The following is a 20,924-nucleotide window of genomic DNA, read 5'->3' as shown; positions in this document are numbered from 1 at the left end:
ACCGCGTTTCTTACAGTATGCATAGTCTCATTTTCACTGTTAAGGCATTCAGTACTGTAGACATGCATTACTGATAAAAATGATCATTCCTTAGGAAATCAGGATAGGGAAGATATTTAGGTAGTTATTTTAAAAAATGTATAGGTTTTCTGCTGTCTCTCTGTGCTGTGCAGAATCCCACTCTACATTATTAATTGCCATTTTTTATTATCAACATGGTAAAATATCTTTCTCTAACAGGTATTTATTTTCTTACTTTTGGAAAAAAGAGTATAATTATTAGGGGAACTTTTCTTTCTTCCTTTCTCTCTCACTTTTTCTCTTTCATTCTGTCTCTCTCTCAAGACTTCTCTGGGACACAGTGTGATTATGAATTATTTATCTGGACTTAGAAATCAAGACTAAATTACAAAGAAGATCTACTACTCACCCATCGACCACCAGTAACAACATCTACAATAAAAAACAGATATTATAAAATATAAAAATTTTACAATGTCCTTGATTAAAATTCCTTTGGAGTCATTGATTTCCATCAGTCACCAAATTCACTTTCTTACTACTGAAAAGTGATTGTTTTCCCAAAAGTTTCTTCTAGTCTGAGTAAACCAAAAGTAATATCCTAAGATACAAATATTTCAATTGTTTGTGAAAACAGAAATTTTGACTCACTAAAGAAATAAGATATGAACTTTTCTCCTCTTGCAGCACTATTATCCCTATTAAATCTCATAAGTGTAAATCAGACAGTGTCACTAGACCTATAGTATTTGCACAAGGATGAATTTCATCGAAAGAGAAATCATCGCTGTCTCTTCTCCAGAAAGCTGACCTCTTTTTTTAGGCTGCATATATAACCCCATCTTTCTATAGGCAAAGGTTCAGGAGGACTAGAAATATTAGCACAGACTACAACAGAAACAGCTTACCGGAAAGACAGCTGAGAAACACTAGCCCAAGAAGGGCAACAATTCTTGTTATCTTCATAGTGGAGAGGGCTGGACACTCTGTTACTTGCAAACCTGTTGCTGCTGTATTCAGCAGAGATGTTTCTCAGCCTTCACTGGCAGGACTATATGTTGAYTGTCTCTATATATATTTCTCCCTGACCTTGCTTGTAAAGTCATTTCATAAAGTAATTATTTGCTCTGTAAACCAACAGAATTGTATTGGTTATTGAGTTGAGCCCTAAGGAATGCTTCTTTGTCAGAGAAATGCCCAGAAGAATTGAATAAAAATGTGAGCTACGCCCATCTTGTTAACTAAGGCACCCTGCTGTACTATGAGCCGTTTGTACTGTCCACGCAGGAAGAACATCGTACCAAGAGTAGATTTGATGAGATTCCATATGGAAGCTGGTAAAGCAAAAGCACCAATTTGGTGAAAGCATTTAAACTTGTGCATAGCATATTGTATACAGTATACAGTATTTGGGCACCAGGAGATTTGCAAGGTACAGCAGAGTGATGGGACAGCAGCAGGGGACACCCTAAGCTTTTAGAGACAGGAAACATGGGGTTATGTATATTTTAATCTGTGTATTTTAAAGGTACTGAGGGTGCAGTGAATSTCTCTGCACTCTGTTTGTTTTTCTGGTACTCTAAATTTCTCATCAATGGGAAGGAATCAGTCATCATGACAGGAAAGYATTACCTTAAACTTCAGGAGTTTAAAAGATCTTTCCATGTAGGAACAGGAGTTATCCAACTGCTGTCAATGGGGATGGGTCTGATTAAGAAATGAGGAGAATAACTAGCCTTAAATTTGGACTCAGATAAACTTTTTTTGTGCAGGTGAAATACGATTCTTAACACATAAGATATTCATGAAAAATTTGCAGCAGCTGCAAGCAGAAGGCAAGTCCTTAGGTACCCACCTGTTCCCCTTCTGTTACTTGTCATTAAACTTAGAGTGTCAGCTGGAAGCCATTTTTTTAGAGAAGATAAGTGAAGAATAATGTGTTAGCCTCTATTAAATGGTTCAGTTCTGTGCCGGGTATATGGAAAAACAAATAAGGGATATTGCATAAAATAAAACGTCTTTGTACTAAGTTAGTCAAGGAAGAAAGTGAGGGACAGAACAACAYGTTTAAGTTTTAGAAGCAGCGTGAGCTGTATGTGTGGTTTAGAGGCAGCCTGATTTTTAAATAGAAAATCAGAAGTGTTTTTTTTATTATCCTGGGAGATGTTCAAGTCTTGGCATGGGCAGATAAACCATAAAATTGTAGCTGAAATTGTAACTGTAGTCACAAAATAGAGCTTGCAGCATTTGGCCTGTTCATGTCAATGAAAGCTTTTTTTCTGAAAAATAAATGAGTAAGGTTCTTTGGATCTCATTCACAAATAACAGGAGTTAAAGGGTTCCTTTCAAAGCTGTTTTTGTTGTATTCTTAGCATCTTGAGTGACATGACTGCCAGATTCCTTAACTGATCATAAGCGTATTTGGAAGGGAAGAAATAATTGCAGAAGCGTTAATATTGATTATTCTCCAACGACGAGAATGCCTAAGCCTGACAACAAGGTTTCCTCAGAACTTGTACCAGCCATCAGTGGAGATGGTGCTTTCTGGCTTTGAGGAGGTTAGGGAGGCTACCAGAATGTAGTGTGTCTCCTTTTCAGCCCTATGACCCAATTTCTGCGTATCCACTGCTAGATTTGGGATCTCCATTTATCAGAAATTGTGCTGCATCTCTGTTTTCCTCTCCTCCCAGACTGAAATCATGTTGGTCTCTCAGGATCTTCTGTGAGTTAGAAGGTACCTGGTAGGGAATGGCATCATTCTCATGTTTGGCCAACATCAGCCCTTTGATTAATTAGCTCTGCTTGGTGGGTTCCCCCTCTGACCAACTGGTGCCTCTGAGGGTCTGGGTGGCCAGCCAGGACTACACCAAAAGCAACACTTTCCTCTCTTCTTCCAGTAATTAGTGCCATTTCATAGGGCAGGAGGGAGAACAAGGGAAACAAGGAAAGGGTCTTGCTACAGACAGGTCTTGCCTTGGAGAAAGGATGGAAGATAAATGCAAGCAGTCTGGGCAAAGCTGTTGGGCGAGGTGTGATGTGGGGTGGCACCAGAAGCTGGACTAAAAAAGAGAACAAGACACAAGTAATTATTACTGGGCAGGAGAGAACATAGACTTTGGGAAGGGTCAAAATCAACTGTCCTAACACATTTAGAAGAGTGAATTTCAGGAACAGTCCTACACACATTGGGAATGGGAAGGAGGAAATGAACTCAAGTTCCGAAGTCTGCTGTAATATTCAAGAATCTCATGATGGTGCATTCAGTAAAGTGAGTTTGAGTATAGGATTGTTTTTAGTTTGTTCTTCTGGAGGTATATGATCCATAAAACAGTTTAATTAAAACTCTTCCTGCTATTTGAAGATTTTAGAAGGCAAACTTTTCCATCAAGCAGGTTTTGGCCACATAAATAGGATAAAAACTGGTAGCCACATGATGCATCCTCTTGTATTAGGGTAAATTTCCCATAATCCTGGAAATTCTAACAATTTCTAATCCAGAATTATTTCTTCCCCTAACAGTGGTGTTTTCCTGGGAATCTTTTCCTCTGGTCTTGAGATTCCCTATCTCAGGCAAGTCCATAATCTGCCACAGCCTAAGAAATTCCTCATTCACTTTCCTTGCTTTAGTTTAAAACGTGTCACAGGCTTCATTTGGCTTCAAAGAGTAATGATACTTTTCAAGTGTTTGAAAAAAGGTGGATGTATGCATATAACACAGCATGTTTTCATTCCGGCAGCAATACCACTGCCCTTACTGCCATRTAATACTGTCATACAATGCACATAGTTATCAAGAATAAAATGGTACTATACTCCTGTATACTATGCTACGGTACAGAAAAATACAAAATGTATTTCTTTTCCACTGATTAGTGATGTGACACACTGCAAGATCATTTAAAGCAGATTGCTGTTACCAGACCTATGCACACGGGGGCAGAACTAGATTTTCTGTAAGAATATGAATTCARTTTAGAGCAAGTAAAACCTTTGCTCTGAGCTGTATTCATGTAATAGTTCTCCTTGCAGTTCAGCTATCTGATTTCTGCCTGCATATCTCCTGTCGTTTAACCATAGATGATACCACAGGCAAGGGTGTCTGGAATAWTTTGGCTGTCTGGGAACCACATACTTACAGCAAAATGCTGAGGATCTGGCCCCACACATCCAAATCCCACAATGAGTCTCAGCTGTGTCTCACTGCAATAGCTCTGACATGGCTACCCCCCAGAAATGAGGTCTCCAAGTAATTTTCCTTTAAAACATCATTTTATTTTTCTCCACATAGAGGAAGAATGTAGGGACAAACTGTTTTTCCTGAATGAAGTCTCAGAGAGAAACTGTATTAACAGAAAGATCCAGGCTGGCCTGAGGTATATTTTAGCCAGCAAAAAGTAGAACTAAAACAGAAGTATACTAAAACAGAAGTATACTAAAACAGAAGCAGTGATATAAAATAGAGCAGAATAAAATAACCACATGGAATGTGCTAATTAGTTTGTKGGCTAATTGAATGGCATTTCCTAAATTCATAAACAACAGRTAATGAGGTACTGCTTAAAGAATTRTACCATAAAAWACCTYGGCAGGCAGGCAGTGTTTCCYGCCTTGAATTTCCTGGAGGGAGAGTTAGATTAGTGAGAAGATTTTGTGTTGTTGTGGCAGGATTTTATTGAGCAGCAACAAAAAATAATTTCCAACAAGATGTTCCTAAAAGAATATTGTCTTCCTCTCTGACCCGAAGAGCTGGCCACCTGGCACAGAAGCATCACAGTGATCCTGCTGGGGTCACGCTTTGCCCTCAGTTATTTCCCAAGTACCTCTGTGTAACTGAGCTCTGCATCAGGGAGGAGGATTCAGCCCTATTCATTTCTACTCACAGTTTCCCCTGAATTGCCTCACAGGTTTTCCTGTTCGGCAGAAAAGGCCCTTGGAAGCTGYGCTCCAAGGATCTCTAGGATCTTGAGGGCACCTAGGAGCTCCGCTTGTTCTCCGAGGCAGCATGGCTCCTCTGGGGCCCTCTTCATCCTCTCTGTCCTCCCTAAGAAAGAAAATATGTGATGGGGCTGGTGTTCTCTTATCCCCCTCGTGCAGCAGAGGGGGACAAGAATGAGTATGGAGCCCATGAGCTGCACATCCCCARCACTGCATCGCAGAGCCTCACTTTGTCTTGGCCCTAAGAAATTGCACGTGCCACTGAAATGCCTTCTAGCATGCAGACCTCCCCCTCACAGGAGGGACATTCCAGCTCTGGGAAGGGACATGGCACTAAATGGTTACACACAGTCAGGTCTTTTGGAAATAAATTGTCTCTAAAGAGCTACTCTCTCCAGTCTCTGGAAAGTGACATATTGTCACTTAAAATCATTAACTCTTTGACTGTGAGACKGCTGCATGCACAACATGCTGCACTGCCAGCACTTCACTAACTGTTAATGAATAATAAATTAACATTATGACTCTGAGCCCTTCCTTTCATCAGACAAGATTTCCAGAGGCCGAAGAATCTCAGAGRATCCTCCACAAGCGACAGTCGATGCAATTACCTACAAGCAGCAGCAAAGTGGTGAGTGAGGTGCGGGAAAGGGCTGTGGGAACTGTTGCTAGCACTCTTCCAAACATCTCGCCTATTAGGTCTGACTCTGTCCASTGGTTTTCTGCAGTACCCTGCACTGATGCATATTGCAGACATGCATGTGAGCAGCCAGGTGTCTGCCTGCATAGAGAAAAAATGCTGTCCTCTTGCTTTGGGAGGCAGAGCAGACTGCAAAAGGGGTTTTCTCCACTGAAAGGTGTGCTCCCTACCCAGCTTTCAAGGGGAGAAGATTCAGCTGTGATCTGAACTGACACACTTCTCTTGTCCACATAAGAAAGTGTGGTTAAGCTGGGAAACTGAAAAGGAGGTGAGCAGCTCCCAGTGCCTGAGAGCCAGTTTGTGCCTCAGTTGCTTTCTGTAGAGCGGCCATGAAACACTCCCAGCTGTAAAAATCTTTGGCCTGGGTTTGTCTCTAATTATGTGTATGTTCAGGTTTGCTTGGGGCCTCTACAGGCTGCCAGAATATGCATAATGTACGAATAGTAATAAAAGGGTGAGGCAGCAGGTGTTTAACAGTAGCAGTTAGTGAGGCGGACAGTTCCTCCTTGGTTAAGTGGACGTCTGTCCAGCATACTCTTAATGAAACAAATCAGTAGGAGCATTGCACCAGATTACATTTCTACTACTGGTTTTATTTCAGAAACCTGAATGAAATAAGATGCCCTCAGGAGTGTCCTGTTGCCTTTGTAGATGGAGTTGATTTCTTTGTAAATCAGAACAATATATTTTCTCTTCCTTAATTCACTATTAATACCTGCACCCCAGGATTGTTGCTGTGATATAATCACATGACAGCTGAGGAAAAAMCAGCATGAAACATAGTATTAACACAGGATATGAATGCTGTTTTTGTTATTTAGTAGAGATTTCAGGATTCATCAGGAGCTTTCAAGGTTCGGGACGAGTCTTCGGGCAGCATCTGCCATAGGAAACCTTGCAAGGGAAGGTTTCTCTTTCTGATTTGAAGCCCTTCGAAGAGGTAACACTCTTGAAGATATAGCAAGGCAAGAGTGCGACGGCTTCTCCTGGGGAGGAGAAAATAGGTATCTCAGAGATAGAGCATCTGGACTTTTAATGTTTGTCTGTCCCTCCAGTGATGGATATATCATAGAGGAACTTAACCAAAACAGAAAAATTCTGAAAGATATTACAGCCATTTGCTTTTACTGCTAACATTCAAAGACAAGATAAAGACTTAATTTAAAGGAAGAACAAATAGTCTGTAGGAAATAGACTTTGTATGCTGGAAGAAAGCTTTTCAGCAAATTCCTTAACTCTACTATTGTTACCTCTTTCTACCTCAAAGAAAGGAATTCCTGGCAAAATCTCCCCATAAAAATCACCAGCCCTTACTGATAAGGAAACAGGTAAACACAAAATAAAAGAACTTCACTTCTCCCAGTGAAGGGCAGATAGATTAGTTAGTGTAAGCTAAGTTAGTTTGCTGTTTAGTTAGTGAAAAGATTTATTTTCATACATACAGAAATGCATTGCAGAATAAACATTTATTGCCGTATGTTATGCCATCAGACCCGCAGTGTGGGATGTATTCTAAAGTGCAGAAAGCTCTGGGTATGGTATGATGACTGCAGTAGTCCTGTAGATAGATACAACATCATGTTTACAAAAGATCTCTCAGCAACTGATAGGTGATGTTAAGGAGAGACCAGAGATCCACCTGGGCTTCCTCTGGTACTGGCTGGTAGCATAAGCCTAGAAAGAGCTGAGGGATAGGGCAGGAGTACAGTGGTGTGTTGCTAATGCGCCCTTCCAGCCTCTAGCAATGTAGAGCATGTGTAAATGTCATAAATGCTGCTGCAGTAACTGTGACAGCAACTTGGGCACTCACTGAGTCCTGCACTACTTGTTGAAACTATCGGACTGAAATGAAAATTTCACCCCATAATATGTGTGGCAAATATTGCTCAAACAGCTGGAGGACTCAGGATCTTCAAATGCTCAATCACAGTGTGATTAACAATGATTTCTGTTGAAACTGCTTTCAGGAAATAAATGATGGAGAATAACTAGAAAGAACTGTCCCTTACCTTCGCCTTCACTGCAATGGTATCTGAAAAGAAAAGAAAAAAAAACAGTAGAAAAGTAGAAAAACAGTAGAAAAAAACAGTAGAAAGAAAAAACAGTAGAAACTGTGACACAAATGCAGGTCATGGATACTGGTATATTTAAAATCTGCAAATATATGTCCCGAATATAAAACCTTTAATTCACTGTTAACAAATGACTTCTTAGATAAAAATAATGTTATGCAAAATTTTGTACCATATTGTATGTTGCAACATTGCTGTGTACATTATGAGGGCTACAGCCAAGATGAAAAAGGGTCCATAAAATGAAGGAAAAGAAGATAAATACATTTTCTATGTCTCAGAGGATGAAGCAGGACATGTACTCAAAGATAAACAGGTTAGTGAGAAAAACAGGGCCATACAGCTATTAAGTATCCTGGGACAGCTTCTTATATGCATTTCTTTAGTAGTGCTTAAATAATGAAAGTATATTGTGAGATGTAATATCTATAAAGCTTCTACAACTGTTCCAGCTCTCAAATCACATCTTTCAGTTTGTGATGCCTACAAGAAAAGTTCAGTTCCTTTCAGTAAAATAATTCATGTTTCTGCAACATTTCAGAGTTTAAACACTGGATGTCTGAGTCTCCTGGTTGTACCACAAACATGTCACTTCTTTCATTATGCATAAACTAGCGTTGATCGTAGAGCTGTTCCCACAGTTGTTCTTACCCACTCAGTTTTGTTGCTAAAATATTACCCCATAAGTGATAGTCTCTGATGTCAAGTCTTTTCAACACCATCTTTCTAGGAGTAAATAAGTCCTTGTAGAATGAAACCCTTTCCAGTCTGAGGATGTTTTTGTAGTTTTAAAAACAGCCAGAACTTACTCAAACACAGAGCAATAGGCACTAGTCAGTAAAGTTACTCACCTGGGAAGCAGCAAAGGGCTAGAGCAAACAGCATCAACATGCCTGCTGTCTTAATGGTGCCTGAAGTGTCTGCACATAGTAGAGCCTGTGTTCAGCTCAGTAACTGCGGTCCTGATTCTCCCCTCAGATGGTAATCATGCATATATATGTGTGCACGCCCGCGTGTGTGCGTGTATTTGTATTTGGTTTATCCACCCTTATTCTGAAATAACATCCCAGATCTGTTGTCAGGGTGGTAATCTTGACAATATTTACTGAGGTAAGCCATGTTCTAAGCCAGGAAGAATGCTTCTTCATCAACAGGAATCACAAGAAGTTCGTATATGTTAAATACACACTATGTGTCATTATTTCAAGTGAAATACGTGGCAGGTAGCTTTTGAAGGACCATAAAAAATTCCTGCGGTCAAAAGGCCAACTGTACAAACCTGAACAGCGTATACTGCCAAATTTTCTCTATGTGCATGAGTCAGTACTTATTTACATACAGTGCTCTTTCATGAGCAAAATGTTGCAGATTTGAAATGAATGGCTTCCAGAGTGGAACGCCTTTACTTTTATTCCCATGGTTCATCCCAATAAGGTATCATTAAATTTTAGTGAAATCAGAAAAACAGTGGACTGGGAAATTAGGCAATAGGGTGTCTCAAATACTGAAGAGAGTCCTTGGACTGGGCTAGAGATGGAACAGCTTTTATGGGCATTTGCAGAGAATTTATAAACTGTTAATTTTCCCTAAAGAGCATTACCATCATGGATTAGATTTGCATTAGTAGCCTGATAGTCTGATTATCTCACACTGACATGAGCCTGTCCCTTGGATCCCAGAAAAGTTGAACTCAATTTGGAAATGACTGTTTCATCCATCTACCAATCTCAACATAAGCTGCTCCAAAGCATCCTTTTTTCCAAATTACTTCATTCCATCAAGAAAAACAAACACCCCTCTCTCTTCGGCTCCCAAAAGGAAATGCATCTGGAAGACATTACTTTTCAGAAGGGGTATGTCTAACTTATTTATGTTTCTCTCGTGTGGATCAAAAAAAACCCACCAATTCAATACACCAGCAAAGGACAAAAGCAAAATAAATTTAATAGACAAGGAGCTAATGAAAGAGGTCACACTCTCAAAAACAGAAGGATATATTGCCTTTGGATCATGAAACACTGCTCAAATACCTCCTTGGCTGGCAAATGGTACTGTTATTAAGGATTAAAAGAAAAGACAAGTAAGCAGGAACCATCCCTAGGAGGGCACATATCTGAAAATACTTGAGGGTTCCAAGATGAAAAAAGCCTAGAAACAAGTCACTTGGGAGACCCGGACAAACAGACAGGGCACACTCACATGTCTGAAAAGCATGGGCTTTGTTGACAGGCTGCCCTTGCAGAATGCTATACTTTTTAAAGAACTGCACTCAGGAGGCCAGGGATCAGCTCTTGGTTCAGACAACAGCACAGCCTCAACTGCTTTTGCTGATGATGCCTACACAGGGAAAGTGCACCAGAAATACCTTAGCTATACCTCAGCTGGTGTCATCAGTTCAGAGCAGTCTTTCAACCCCTTATAAGGTCAAATATCCAAAAGTGCCTGATTACTGATGTAGGCCAAGTATCATTTAAACATCTGTTTTTAATTTTTGCCTTTTATGACAGGGAGGGGAGCAAGATGTTGTTCTTGTTATGTCCCAGAGCCACAAGTGCGTAACCTATTCAGTCAGGCATCATCATTCAACAAATCAGAAGAAAACATTGCGTGAGACAGAGCACCAAACAACACAAAAAATGTTGCTGATTTAAGTTTATTGAGAAAGAAAATCAGGGATGAACTGAGTCCCCCAGAGAGCAAGATGAACTGAGGTGAGATCTTCAGTGGGGGTTCACCAGTGGGGATCTTGTGGCAAATTCTCTCAGCACTGATATTTAGCATTTTCCAAAATGGCTTAAAGTGAGAGTCCCATTGCTCTCTCTGAAAATGAGGAGAGGAAAAAAATGGATTAGACAGAGTACTGCCTGCTCTAATCTATCCTTTCCCTTGGCTCCTACAGAAGGCATTAGATAGGATCCTGCTCCAGAGCCAAAGGATCTCAGACTCAGAGAATCCCATTAGCTATTTCATTTCATTATTAAGAGATGAGTGAAATGATTTAACTCATTCTTAAGACTAAAAATATTTTGGGAAACTATAATGAAACTTCAAATTTAATTTTCTTTGCAATAAGTGAGAAAACTCCATTAAGGCTAATGGTGTTCAAACCATTCACACTAACAAACCAGGCATAGCCCTTTGTGTGCTCAGATGAAAAAATGAATGGTTGGCATGGTGCCTGGTATTCTCTTCTACCCCAAATCCCTAGTCAACGCTGGTCAGTAAGCAGGGAAACAGTAGCTGTGCAAATTTGTGCCTGTAGGAGGTAGTGAATAACACAAATGTGATCCATGTTTGTACATACACAACCGCATTGCAGAAGTCACACTTATTGCTGTATGTTTTGCTGTCAGAGCCACACAGAGGCATATAGTCAAGCGAGCAGAAAGGTTTAGGGTAGTCACTGCAGTCAACCTGGAAAAAAGAAGTCTAATATGAAAGATACGAAGGAGTAGATAGCAAATGGGCTTGAACTCCTGGCTACAGCTTCAATGATAAAGATAACGATCTGTTTCCTAAATAAAATAATTAACTTCCTTGCATAATCTGACATAAGCTGAGGTGCCAGTTTCTCCTATGCTAGAAAAATTTAATAATATAAAAATAGAGCATAATTTCCTGTTTAAAGAGATCTATATCATAGCCTGACCACAGCATTTCTAAGCAGCAGCAGTTCATTCAGTGAACATGCCATGCTCAGATTGCATCATGTTCCAACCTGTCCAGGAAATTAACTGGAAAAATCCTAGCATCTAGAGAGGCGGAGGCGCTGATAGATATAAGGGTCCAATGTCTCTCATATAGTCTTACAATGGGAAGATCACCTAGATATTATGAGAGTGGAATTTTGTTTCTTTGTGCAATGGGTACTACACTTACTCAGGGATATCATAGTGCAAAATATTTACACGGGTCCAGGAAGAGGCTGGACATATGCATGGAAGAGAAATCCAGCGAGGCTCACTGGATACATAGAAAGCACATCTAGTTTAAGAAGTCCATCAGTTGAGAAGAGTTGGAGGTTGGAAGAGTGTTTGGTGAGAGCCGTACATATTCACTCTGTTCCTACTGTCTCCTATACAGTCCTTTCAACCACTGCTGAAGGTTGGGCTCTTCATCAAGTCACCATGTGCTTGATGGACCATCAGCCTGATCTCAAAAGCCATTCTGCGTTCTTATTTGCAGTTCTGTCCTGATGACTTATTTCTGCTACTGATTTTTTTTTTTTTTTTTTTTTTTTTTACTGATCCCTTCCTGTGCAGTCACTCTCTTTTTCTGACATGAAGAGTGTGGATAATGTGTATTATGTGTGGAGAAAGCAAAATCTTTCACTGTGCTGAAGCTATGCTCCTAGTCTGCTCCTAGTCTGCAGGCTGCTACAGACACTGGCATTCTTTTCACTGACATCAGTGGGGCTAACACCTGGTCCTTCATTACATAATTCACACTTACTGTAGCAAATTCCTTCTTGCATTTACCATCATACTTCTTGCCAACGCTGGTACCCTGTTCCCTGGAAAAGGAGAGGCAAGTGTTAGGGAGCTCTGTGAGCAACCTGCTCTGTTAAACTGTGCTCCAGTAATACTAATCGGCCTCAGGTGTAACATATGGGATACAATATACATCCAGCTTAGCCTGTATCTGCTCTGCTCTAAACACCAGCTCAGGGAACAACCCCTGTCTCCGCAGCAAGCAAGCTGGACCACACTGACTCACATCCACACAGCTCAGAGCTAGCCCCCTCCACACAAGACAGTCTTTGTCCACTTTCCTGGACATGCAGTGTGGTACCCAATGGCCTTGAAGACATGCACTTGAAGGCAAATGCTTTGTGACATTTTTGTTCAGAGACAGATATAATATAAGGTGGTACAACAGCCTGCCAGAGCGCTGTTTTATAAAGCATGATGCTAAGGACAAGAGAGGGGACAGGGTGTTAGGAAGAAATAGGAGCTGGGTCATTTGACAAGGTAGATGCACCTTAAGTTAGTTGCTGTTCTCTGCAAGGCAACATCTGCCACACAGACCCTTTTAATTTAGTTAAGAGAAGCATTCTCTCCTGAATTAAATCCCCACTCAACCCTCTACTTCTCTTTTGAGATGAAAGGCACAGTTTTCCTTCTAAGCACAAAGGAAAACAGGGTCTACTTATCAGGGAGGGAGGAAGGTCAGAGTCCACGAGCCTTACAGAAAAGACCTTGGTAGAAATTCTGCTGTTTAAAAGTGCAGCTGCCAGAAGGCCAAAGCACCTGTTGCCTACTCACAAGGAGAACTCTGCATACACAGTACTTACATGTTGTGAGCACACAGCAGGCATTCATTGCTGTAAGTGACTCCATCAGTACCACAGACAGGGCTGAAGACCTTGGTGCAGAGCGGCACCTCTTTGCCTTCCTCATTTGTAGTGTTGGAATATTTACTGCAGTCAATCTGTGGAAGGAACATGCAACAAAGTACTGGTGAAGGCTTATAGGCTATAGGGAGGCTATAGGAAGCAAGTATATCTGGTGGGTTTATGCCTTTGGCCTTTTGAGGGTCCACCACAAAGGGAAAAAATGCCTTTTGTGTCATTATGATCAAATTTCACCGTAAGAAGTCCAATACAAGATTCTGGCATCTCATACATCCTCTTATTTAGTGTTTGAATTGTCTCTTGGAGAAGTCAATAAGCAGCTTTGACCACTCAGAAATTGGACCTGACCCTTGCCCTTCATTTTACTTACACGAACGACTTCCTTGCATTCTCCATCGTGATCTTTGCTGACGTTGGTTCCATATTCACTGGAGAGGGAAAGACAAGCATTAGGAAATTCAGCAGAGTCCTTGCTGCATCCTAAGTGCTAGGGATGTCTCACATAAAGGGAAGCAGACTCATTTGAGTTTGCCTGCTCACAAGGAGAGCTCTCCTATCCAGTACGTACATGTTGTAGGCACACAGTAGGCATTCATTGCTGTAAGTGACCCCATCGGTACCGCAGATGGAGTTAAGGGCCTCAGGGCAGAGCAGCACCTCTTTGCCGTCCTCATTTGTAGTGTTGGGATATTTACTGCAGTCAACCTGTCAAAGGAGTGTACAGCAACAGGGCAGTGAAAACATTTTACATGTACATCTCTCATTTTACATGAAAGAAGGACCAGATAGAACCTCCCTGCAGTGGATTTTTCACTCTGTTGTTGCTACCGTAAAACAAACTTGTGCAGGTGTGTCAGTCTGGTAATGGGTGGATCCTTTCTGCAGGGATACCCTGTGCCCCAATGCAGTGGGTGAGGAGGATGACAGGGTTGCACCCATGCAGCCACCCTCTGGGGTAAATCAGTGACAGTCTCTTAAACTCACTAGATGTCATTTTACAAAGGTTGAGCTTTGGTCCCTCATTCTTACCTTCATGTGGCATCTCCAGTGCACTTTCACTATTACTCTTTCATTTTCAAAGCACAGATGGTTTTATCAGAAGAACAACTTTCGTTAATATCCACACACGTGATGTGTGGAAGCTGGAGTGCCTTATACGGTTTTATTCTTTTGCCAGGTTGTATCTGGGAAGTTTGTGATGTCACAGTCTGTTGCCATCATATATGGCCAGCTTAGAGCTAAGACCAGTTTAGGGCTAGTCAGAAATGAATTCACCCAATAATTTTATGCTATTACTATTCCTACCTTATTAACATACAGTATGGATGTAGAGCTAATAGTATAATATAATATTTTATACTACATAGTATAGCTATAGAATAGAATTAACAGAAAGATAATATCCTTTTTTTAAAACCATCTGATTAAAATGACATCAGTCTCATGTTTGGAGAAAAACAGTTAAGCTTCTGCAGGCTTTAGGTTTTTTCATCCCTTTGGTTACCGTGCATTTCTCAGTTGTCTATATCAGGCCATATATCTGAAAAAAGTGACAGAAAAACCTTCCACTCACCTCAACCCCAAACACAGTATCTGGAAAAGAAAAAAGAGGTACAAAATGTGAAACAAAGCCAATATTATCAATAAGACCTCAGTTAAAGTTGGGAATCTGGATATAGCATTCCTATATGCTGTATCAAACTGTGTGGTTTTTACTGAATGGTTTCCTGAACTAATAAATCAGGGTGGTTTTTTTTTCCTATGTTGGTAAATATAATACTGTTTCTTATTGCTGATTGTGAAGAAATGTATTTTTAAATAGCTTTCTTCTTTTTTCTTTTGAGATACATAGACTTATTAGTTGAATGGAATAGCTTTTCCTTCCTTATCTTTTACACATTATTTTTGATCCTAAAGAATAGCTGTTGCATATCTGAAAAGGTACCCAAGTCAATACAGATAAATGCAAATTCAAATAGTCGCCAACAGGATAAACAAACATATACAGCACCTGTTGTCAGGAATATGTATTTCAAAAGAGCTGAGTGTATTAAAAAACACATCTTTGACTTTGTAATTTCATCAGATCTAAATATGCAAAGAAAATATTAAACTCTGGCTTGTTTTCATCTCTTGTTTTTCCATTTGCAGTGAAAGTAATACATGTAAGTTGCCAGGCTTATGCACAGAACTTGCTTGTGCCATTACTATATTATCCATGAGTAGTTATTGGAGGTCTGACCACCTCATTATGGCCTTGTTTCAAGTACCAATTAACCTTAACTGTACACAGCATTAATTACGAGCACAGAACTCCACTTGCAGTTATTTGTATTTTGACAGACAACAAGTTACAACAGTAATCCACTTAAGACTGTCCAGAAATCTGATCCTGTATTCTGTGCGATGCCAACACACTGAGACAGACCAGCTCTTTGTAGGATAAAATTCTTTCTCTTTGAGGACAATATCCTTTTTTTTTTTTTTTTTTTTTTTTTTTTTTTTAAAAGATAGCCAGGTCTGTCTCTCAGATACAAAGCCTCTGCAGTGCCTTGAGAGTTACTCACCTGGGAAGCAGCAAAGCACAAGAGAGAGCAGCACAAAAACACTTGCCACGGTCATGATGGAAGTATTTCTTGAGTTTGCAGGCTGCTAGTGCTCTGCTCTTGAGATGGTCTCCACAAGGCAGACTGTGAATATATACAAATGCAGGTGTCTTAAACTGTTCAACTGTAACATAAAACAACCAGCCGAATCTGTCACTGGTACAATGAGGCTGGTAATATTTATTGAGATCTTGACTTTCAGGTAATGGTCTGCCTCTACTAGGCAATTGATTTTGGCTGGACATTTGGTTAATAACTTGAGACAAGCATCACTTGCTCTGTGGGCAAAACTAAACAACTTTTTGACAAAGAAAATGTGTTAGGATTCTAGTGGAAATGTATGTAGCTCAAAATATCTAGGGGATTAAACGACAGATTTGTCATTTTTCTCTGCAGCATAAAATCTCCCACTAGGATGCCCTCCTCCCAGAAGCAGTATAGGTACGAGATACTACCCTGTTTGCAAATTAGCCTAAGAAGTTCCAGTTTCCTTTCTGTTTTCTGGCTTTTTTCTGCATTCCCAGATATCTGCCACTAGGTGAAGTGTGAACATGGGTCAGGTGCGGCTTTGCTGTCAGCAGAACTAGTTAGTTAAACATTCCCAGGTGACTCTGGTAGGACTGTGTCTCACCTGAGTTAATGGTATTTAGTGCTGGTTTGATAAAAGAGCTTTTTGGCAGCTTCACTGCTGAGGTATAGAAAAGCTCAGCAGAAGACTTGAAAGCAGGTTAGATTCTGTCAGACTCCACTTAAAATGTCACTTGAACCTTATCAGCAGAGAGTACTTATTTACAGACCAAGTCACAGTTAAACGAATTGATTCAAAATGTTCTGCCAAGACACCTCGAGAACAAATGACACTGAAGTTTTAGGAACATGGGCACAGCTAGATTTGAAAGTACAGTAGATCCTTTTCCTATACAGATATTCTAGAAAATGATACTTAAAACAGAGCCTGTCCCAATTTCCCAGTCTGTCTCACACCTCCAGCCTCTGTACAGTCTCTCTCCAAGTTTCTCCTTCCTAGAAGGAGGCCTTGGCCTCCGCTATTTTAGTGAATGTAACTTTGCAAGAGTGGGTTCTGTCTTTAACCCAAATATCTCACCATGATTTCTCTGACAGGTCTGAAATGGCAAGTCTACCTGTTTAACATCATGAACTCTAAGCATCATGCTTAGCATAGACTTCGGTATTGTGGGAGCTACAGAGCAAGAGATGCTTTACAGGTGTTTCCTCGAACAAACAACGCACCATGCGTTAATCAACTGAAATGCAACTGAAATAATTGAAATTTAGCCTAAGCAATTGTGTTAGTGTCTGGTACATTGCAGTGATCTAAAGGGTATACTCTGTTCCCTAAATATATATGTTGTACTATAGTGTGTGGATTCATATATCTTGAACACTGGCATGTATTGAAAGTCGTAGCATAGTTGTGTAGCTATATAGGTTACATTTCTACATAAAAAAGATTGGTTTACTCACAGGAAGAAGCATTAGAATAGGTATCCTGCTGTGTTTTGTTCCAAGAAATTACAGGAAGCGTGTATGAATATTTTCGACAGGCATAGCACATCTTGAATGTACACTGCCCTTATGTACATTGTGGGTATTTGCCCATCCTTACTCTGGAAACCAGAGACTTTATCCCCTTAGTGTCGACAGGCGGTCAATGAAGTTCCTGCCATGTGCCATGCTTGTTGCCTTCATTGGTTCGTATGTACAAGCTGTCAATCACCCAGCACAGTGGAGGTAAATACTTCTTCCTGCATGGAGCAGGAACATGGAGAAGGCCACTGCCTTCTGTAACAATCCAGTGAGATCTCTGCAAGTCGCCCTAATTAGCTTTCCAGGCCTGGACCTGATAATTTTCAGCCCACAGCAGGTTCTCCTGCCTGGTGTCTACTCCACTGCTCCAGGCTGCTCATTGCCCTGGACAGCACTGTCCTCTAGGCAGGACTCCACCCACTACTTCTAACTGGAAGGCATCTTCCTACCAAAGATGGCACACGGTCGTCCATATACACTGGGGAAAAGTGCACATATGAGAAGACACCACAAGGTTGCCTCCTAGACAGATCACTGAATTCAACAGCTGGCCTGGAAAGCAGGGAGCCATGGAGTAAGTACAAGAAAAAAAAAAAATTAACAATACAAAAATAAAGCAGTCAAGAAATCAGGTTCCAAGAGATCATGTTCTGCATCTCCATCTTTGCCCCTGACTCCAGGAGCTATACTAGGGAGCCACATAAGCACTAGGATGCCAGCAGTAACACTGACCACGCTGACCCAGGCCCTTGACCACCCACCTAAATCTAAGGCTCTACATCCATAATTGCGTACCTCACCCCCACAGTCAGGCCTTGCTAAGGGGCACAGGAGGTGCCCCAGACAGAGTTTTACCACTGCAATTGCCCGATTCGGCACTGGAGCTGTCACTTTCTTGCCCTGAGCAACCCATAGATTTCCTCGGACCACCACACCACCTGTCTCTTCTTTGGGAGATCACTCTTGCTGTTCAGCTCACAGGCATATAGAYGGGAAGTCTGTATGATAGTTAAGTGCTGACTGAGGAATATCAGCCTCCCTTGAGGCACTCRCATGCTCCTTTCAGGCAAGCCACAAAAACAACCCCCAGCAATCAACGGGCTTCAGCATATGGAGTGGGGTCACTTCATAACCTCCTTCCTCCACCCAGCCAGCATTTGTACCTTCCAGATCTGGGCAGATGGGGGTTTTAGCTCCAGCTTATCCTTCCGCAGGATGGAAATCCCTCAGCTAGTCAAGACTTTGTTGTAGAAGGACAGGTTGCTCAGTTCTTAGCTACACCTAGAAGAGCAGCTAGAAAGAGGATTTCCTTTGCAATCCTGCCACTGATCTCATGCTGTAATCCTCTGCATTATGGCCTCTCCCCTTTTAATCTTTGAAGTCAGATGCAGCATACGGCTAATGAACGCTCGGCTAGAGGAAAATCCCCGTGTGTGCAGAGGCCAGCACAAGCRCAAAGACCCGCAAGCAAGCAAAGGCAGTGCCACATTTTATGGTTCTGAACTCCAGAGAGTCTCTGGACTCACACCAGGGCAAGATCTGGCCATTGATATAACATCCTCTAACATCCTCTCTTACTTACCCAAGGAATTTCTTGTTTTACATTTTCCATTACAGTTTTTGCCAATGTTGATGCCATATTCTCTGGAAGAATCAAAACTGAAGTTAGGATATTTTCTTAGCAAATAATGCAACTTCTCAGTGTAATTCACTGATAAATAAATGACATTACTGATTTAATACACTTTTCCAAACATTCCTGGGCTTTGCCATATTATTTAATTAACAAATAGTTGCTATAGAAGTGGGAAGGAACAATAGTTAGTTGTAGCTGTTTCATGAAATTGCCTATGCTCACTCCAAAATGCCTAAGTATCATTCAAGYTACAGTTTCCATCTTTGTTTTTCACTTGGCCACAATGTGGCCAATAACTATTTACACTGAGCCACACGCCTGCAGAAATTGATAGGCCTGAAGGCAGTATTTGAATTAATCTAAAAAACAAACAAAATTGATTATATAGTTAAAACATATCGGTATGAAAACATATCCTTGTGTTTATGAACTCATAAAATAGAGCTTGATTCAGGTAATGTCAGAGAATGTTTTCCTGAACTAACAAGAACATGAGCAGAACTTTGTACCCTGTGGGTAAAGGCTAACATGGTTTCACATTACTTACATGATGAATTTAGTGTACTGGCCCCCAGTACAAGGACAGACGTTGACATGCTGGAGGGAATCCAGAGGAGGCCACCAACAGGTCAGGGACTGGAGCACAGGGCATACAAGGGGAGGCTGAAGGAGCTGGGCTTGGCCAGCCTGGAGAAGAGAAGGCTACGGGGCATCTAATTGCAACTCCCTAATGGGGATTATATAGAAAATGAAGCCAGACTCTTCTCAGAACTACACAGAAAAAAGAGGAAATTCTGATTGAGTGCAAGAAAAATATTCTTTGCCACAAAGCTGGTCAAACAGTGGTGCAAGGACCAGAGAAGCTGTGGARTCTCCCTCCTTGGAGATACTCAAAGTTTGGCTGGACAAGGAATGCCATGAGCATCCTGATATGACTTTGAGGTTGGACCTACTCTGAGCAGGTGTTGAACTAGACACCTCCAGAGAGCCCTTCCARCCTAAATTATTCTGTTAACACAGGAGTTATATAATGTTCTCTCCTACAAATGGTTTTTATTAATAAAGAATATAATGTATCTCTGTGACCCGGGAGACCAGTCTCAGAGTTTTCCTATGACCTTCACTAAAGGTGATGGGTAAGTGATGCAGAGTTCCCAATACATTTTTAGAGGATAGCCAGTAAGAATATGCAGAGCAGAAAGAGTAGATTTTAATCATTATTAAAAAAAAAAAAAAAAACCCACAAAACCTTATCTTCAGACTATGATTATTTCAATAATTCCAGATCTCTCTGTTTCAGGATAGGCCCAGGTCTCCTGCCACCATCACACTTCCACAAAGGCACGTCAGCCTTTGAATCTATAATAAATGCCCAGGTGAGAAGTGGCTGTCTAAACTGATGGTTGCACACCAGGCACAGGTCTTCTGCAAACATCAAAGCAGTAGAGGTGCCAGCTTACCAGAACAGTTGCCTGCACTGCAGAAAATAAGCTGCCAAAACAGTGGTCCCTTTGCTGCTGCACAGGCCAGATGGGGGTCTCGCAGTATCAGCTTTCAGAGGACATACCATCACTCCTCACCTCGCTAGTTCACATGGTGCTCTGGCTTCAGTCAGGTTTCTGGATGGTGAGACCATAGGTCAGGCCCTGTGCCATGGGGCAAGAGTTGCTCACATAAGATTCAGGAAAACAGTAGAATAAGCAGCAGAAGAAGGAAGCACTAAATAGCAGAAAGCTTAGTTGGACAACAGCCCAGGGTTTTACTCTTTAGAGTAAACATACTGCAGGGCAGATGGCTTGGACGCCAAGCAGGAGATGTTATCATGCAGCTGGTCAGAGGAAGTGGAAATCATTGGTTTAATCAGTTTTCCTGACACTTCAGTGATCTCAGCTGTGTGTTCCTGACTGCTAATTTCATCTTTGCCTCAACCCAAATAGTAACAATGAAAAGGTGGCTGTGGTGAAGTAGCAGCCAACCTGGGTATGACATCATTTACTGCTGTCTGTCAGAAGAAAGTGACTTTGGCAGCTTCACTGGTAAGGCTGAGAACATC

At 41.1% G+C, this 20,924-nt stretch overlaps 2 protein-coding genes across 2 annotated transcripts in view; both read right to left on the bottom strand.

Moving 5' to 3' along the window:
• LOC112964954 (ovomucoid-like) overlaps positions 1 to 987 on the bottom strand; it is a 5,033-nt gene extending 4,046 nt beyond the window's left edge. The window contains exons 1-2 of the mRNA XM_026063575.1: positions 930 to 987; positions 431 to 453 (exon numbers count right to left, since the gene is read on the bottom strand). Coding sequence (XP_025919360.1) covers positions 431 to 453; positions 930 to 987 — 81 coding nt within the window. The remainder of the gene's footprint in view (positions 1 to 430; positions 454 to 929) is intronic.
• Positions 988 to 10,365: 9,378 nt separating this feature from the next.
• Positions 10,366 to 15,932, bottom strand: LOC112964773 (ovomucoid-like). Its single transcript, XM_026063296.1, is given in 10 exon segments — positions 10,366 to 10,548; positions 11,033 to 11,142; positions 12,181 to 12,241; positions 13,022 to 13,158; positions 13,452 to 13,509; positions 13,650 to 13,786; positions 14,655 to 14,674; positions 15,649 to 15,735; positions 15,738 to 15,795; positions 15,798 to 15,932. Coding segments are annotated over 10 exon segments (849 nt in total). The 3' UTR covers positions 10,366 to 10,502.
• Between the last annotated feature and the right edge of the window lie 4,992 nt (positions 15,933 to 20,924).

This window comes from Apteryx rowi, unplaced genomic scaffold (genome assembly GCF_003343035.1).
Source record: "Apteryx rowi isolate R43461 unplaced genomic scaffold, aptRow1 scaffold_2, whole genome shotgun sequence".
Classification (NCBI taxonomy): Eukaryota; Metazoa; Chordata; class Aves; order Apterygiformes; family Apterygidae; genus Apteryx; species Apteryx rowi.
The sequence above is the reverse complement of the archived record's forward strand: the minus strand, read 5'-3'. Positions and strand labels throughout refer to the sequence as shown.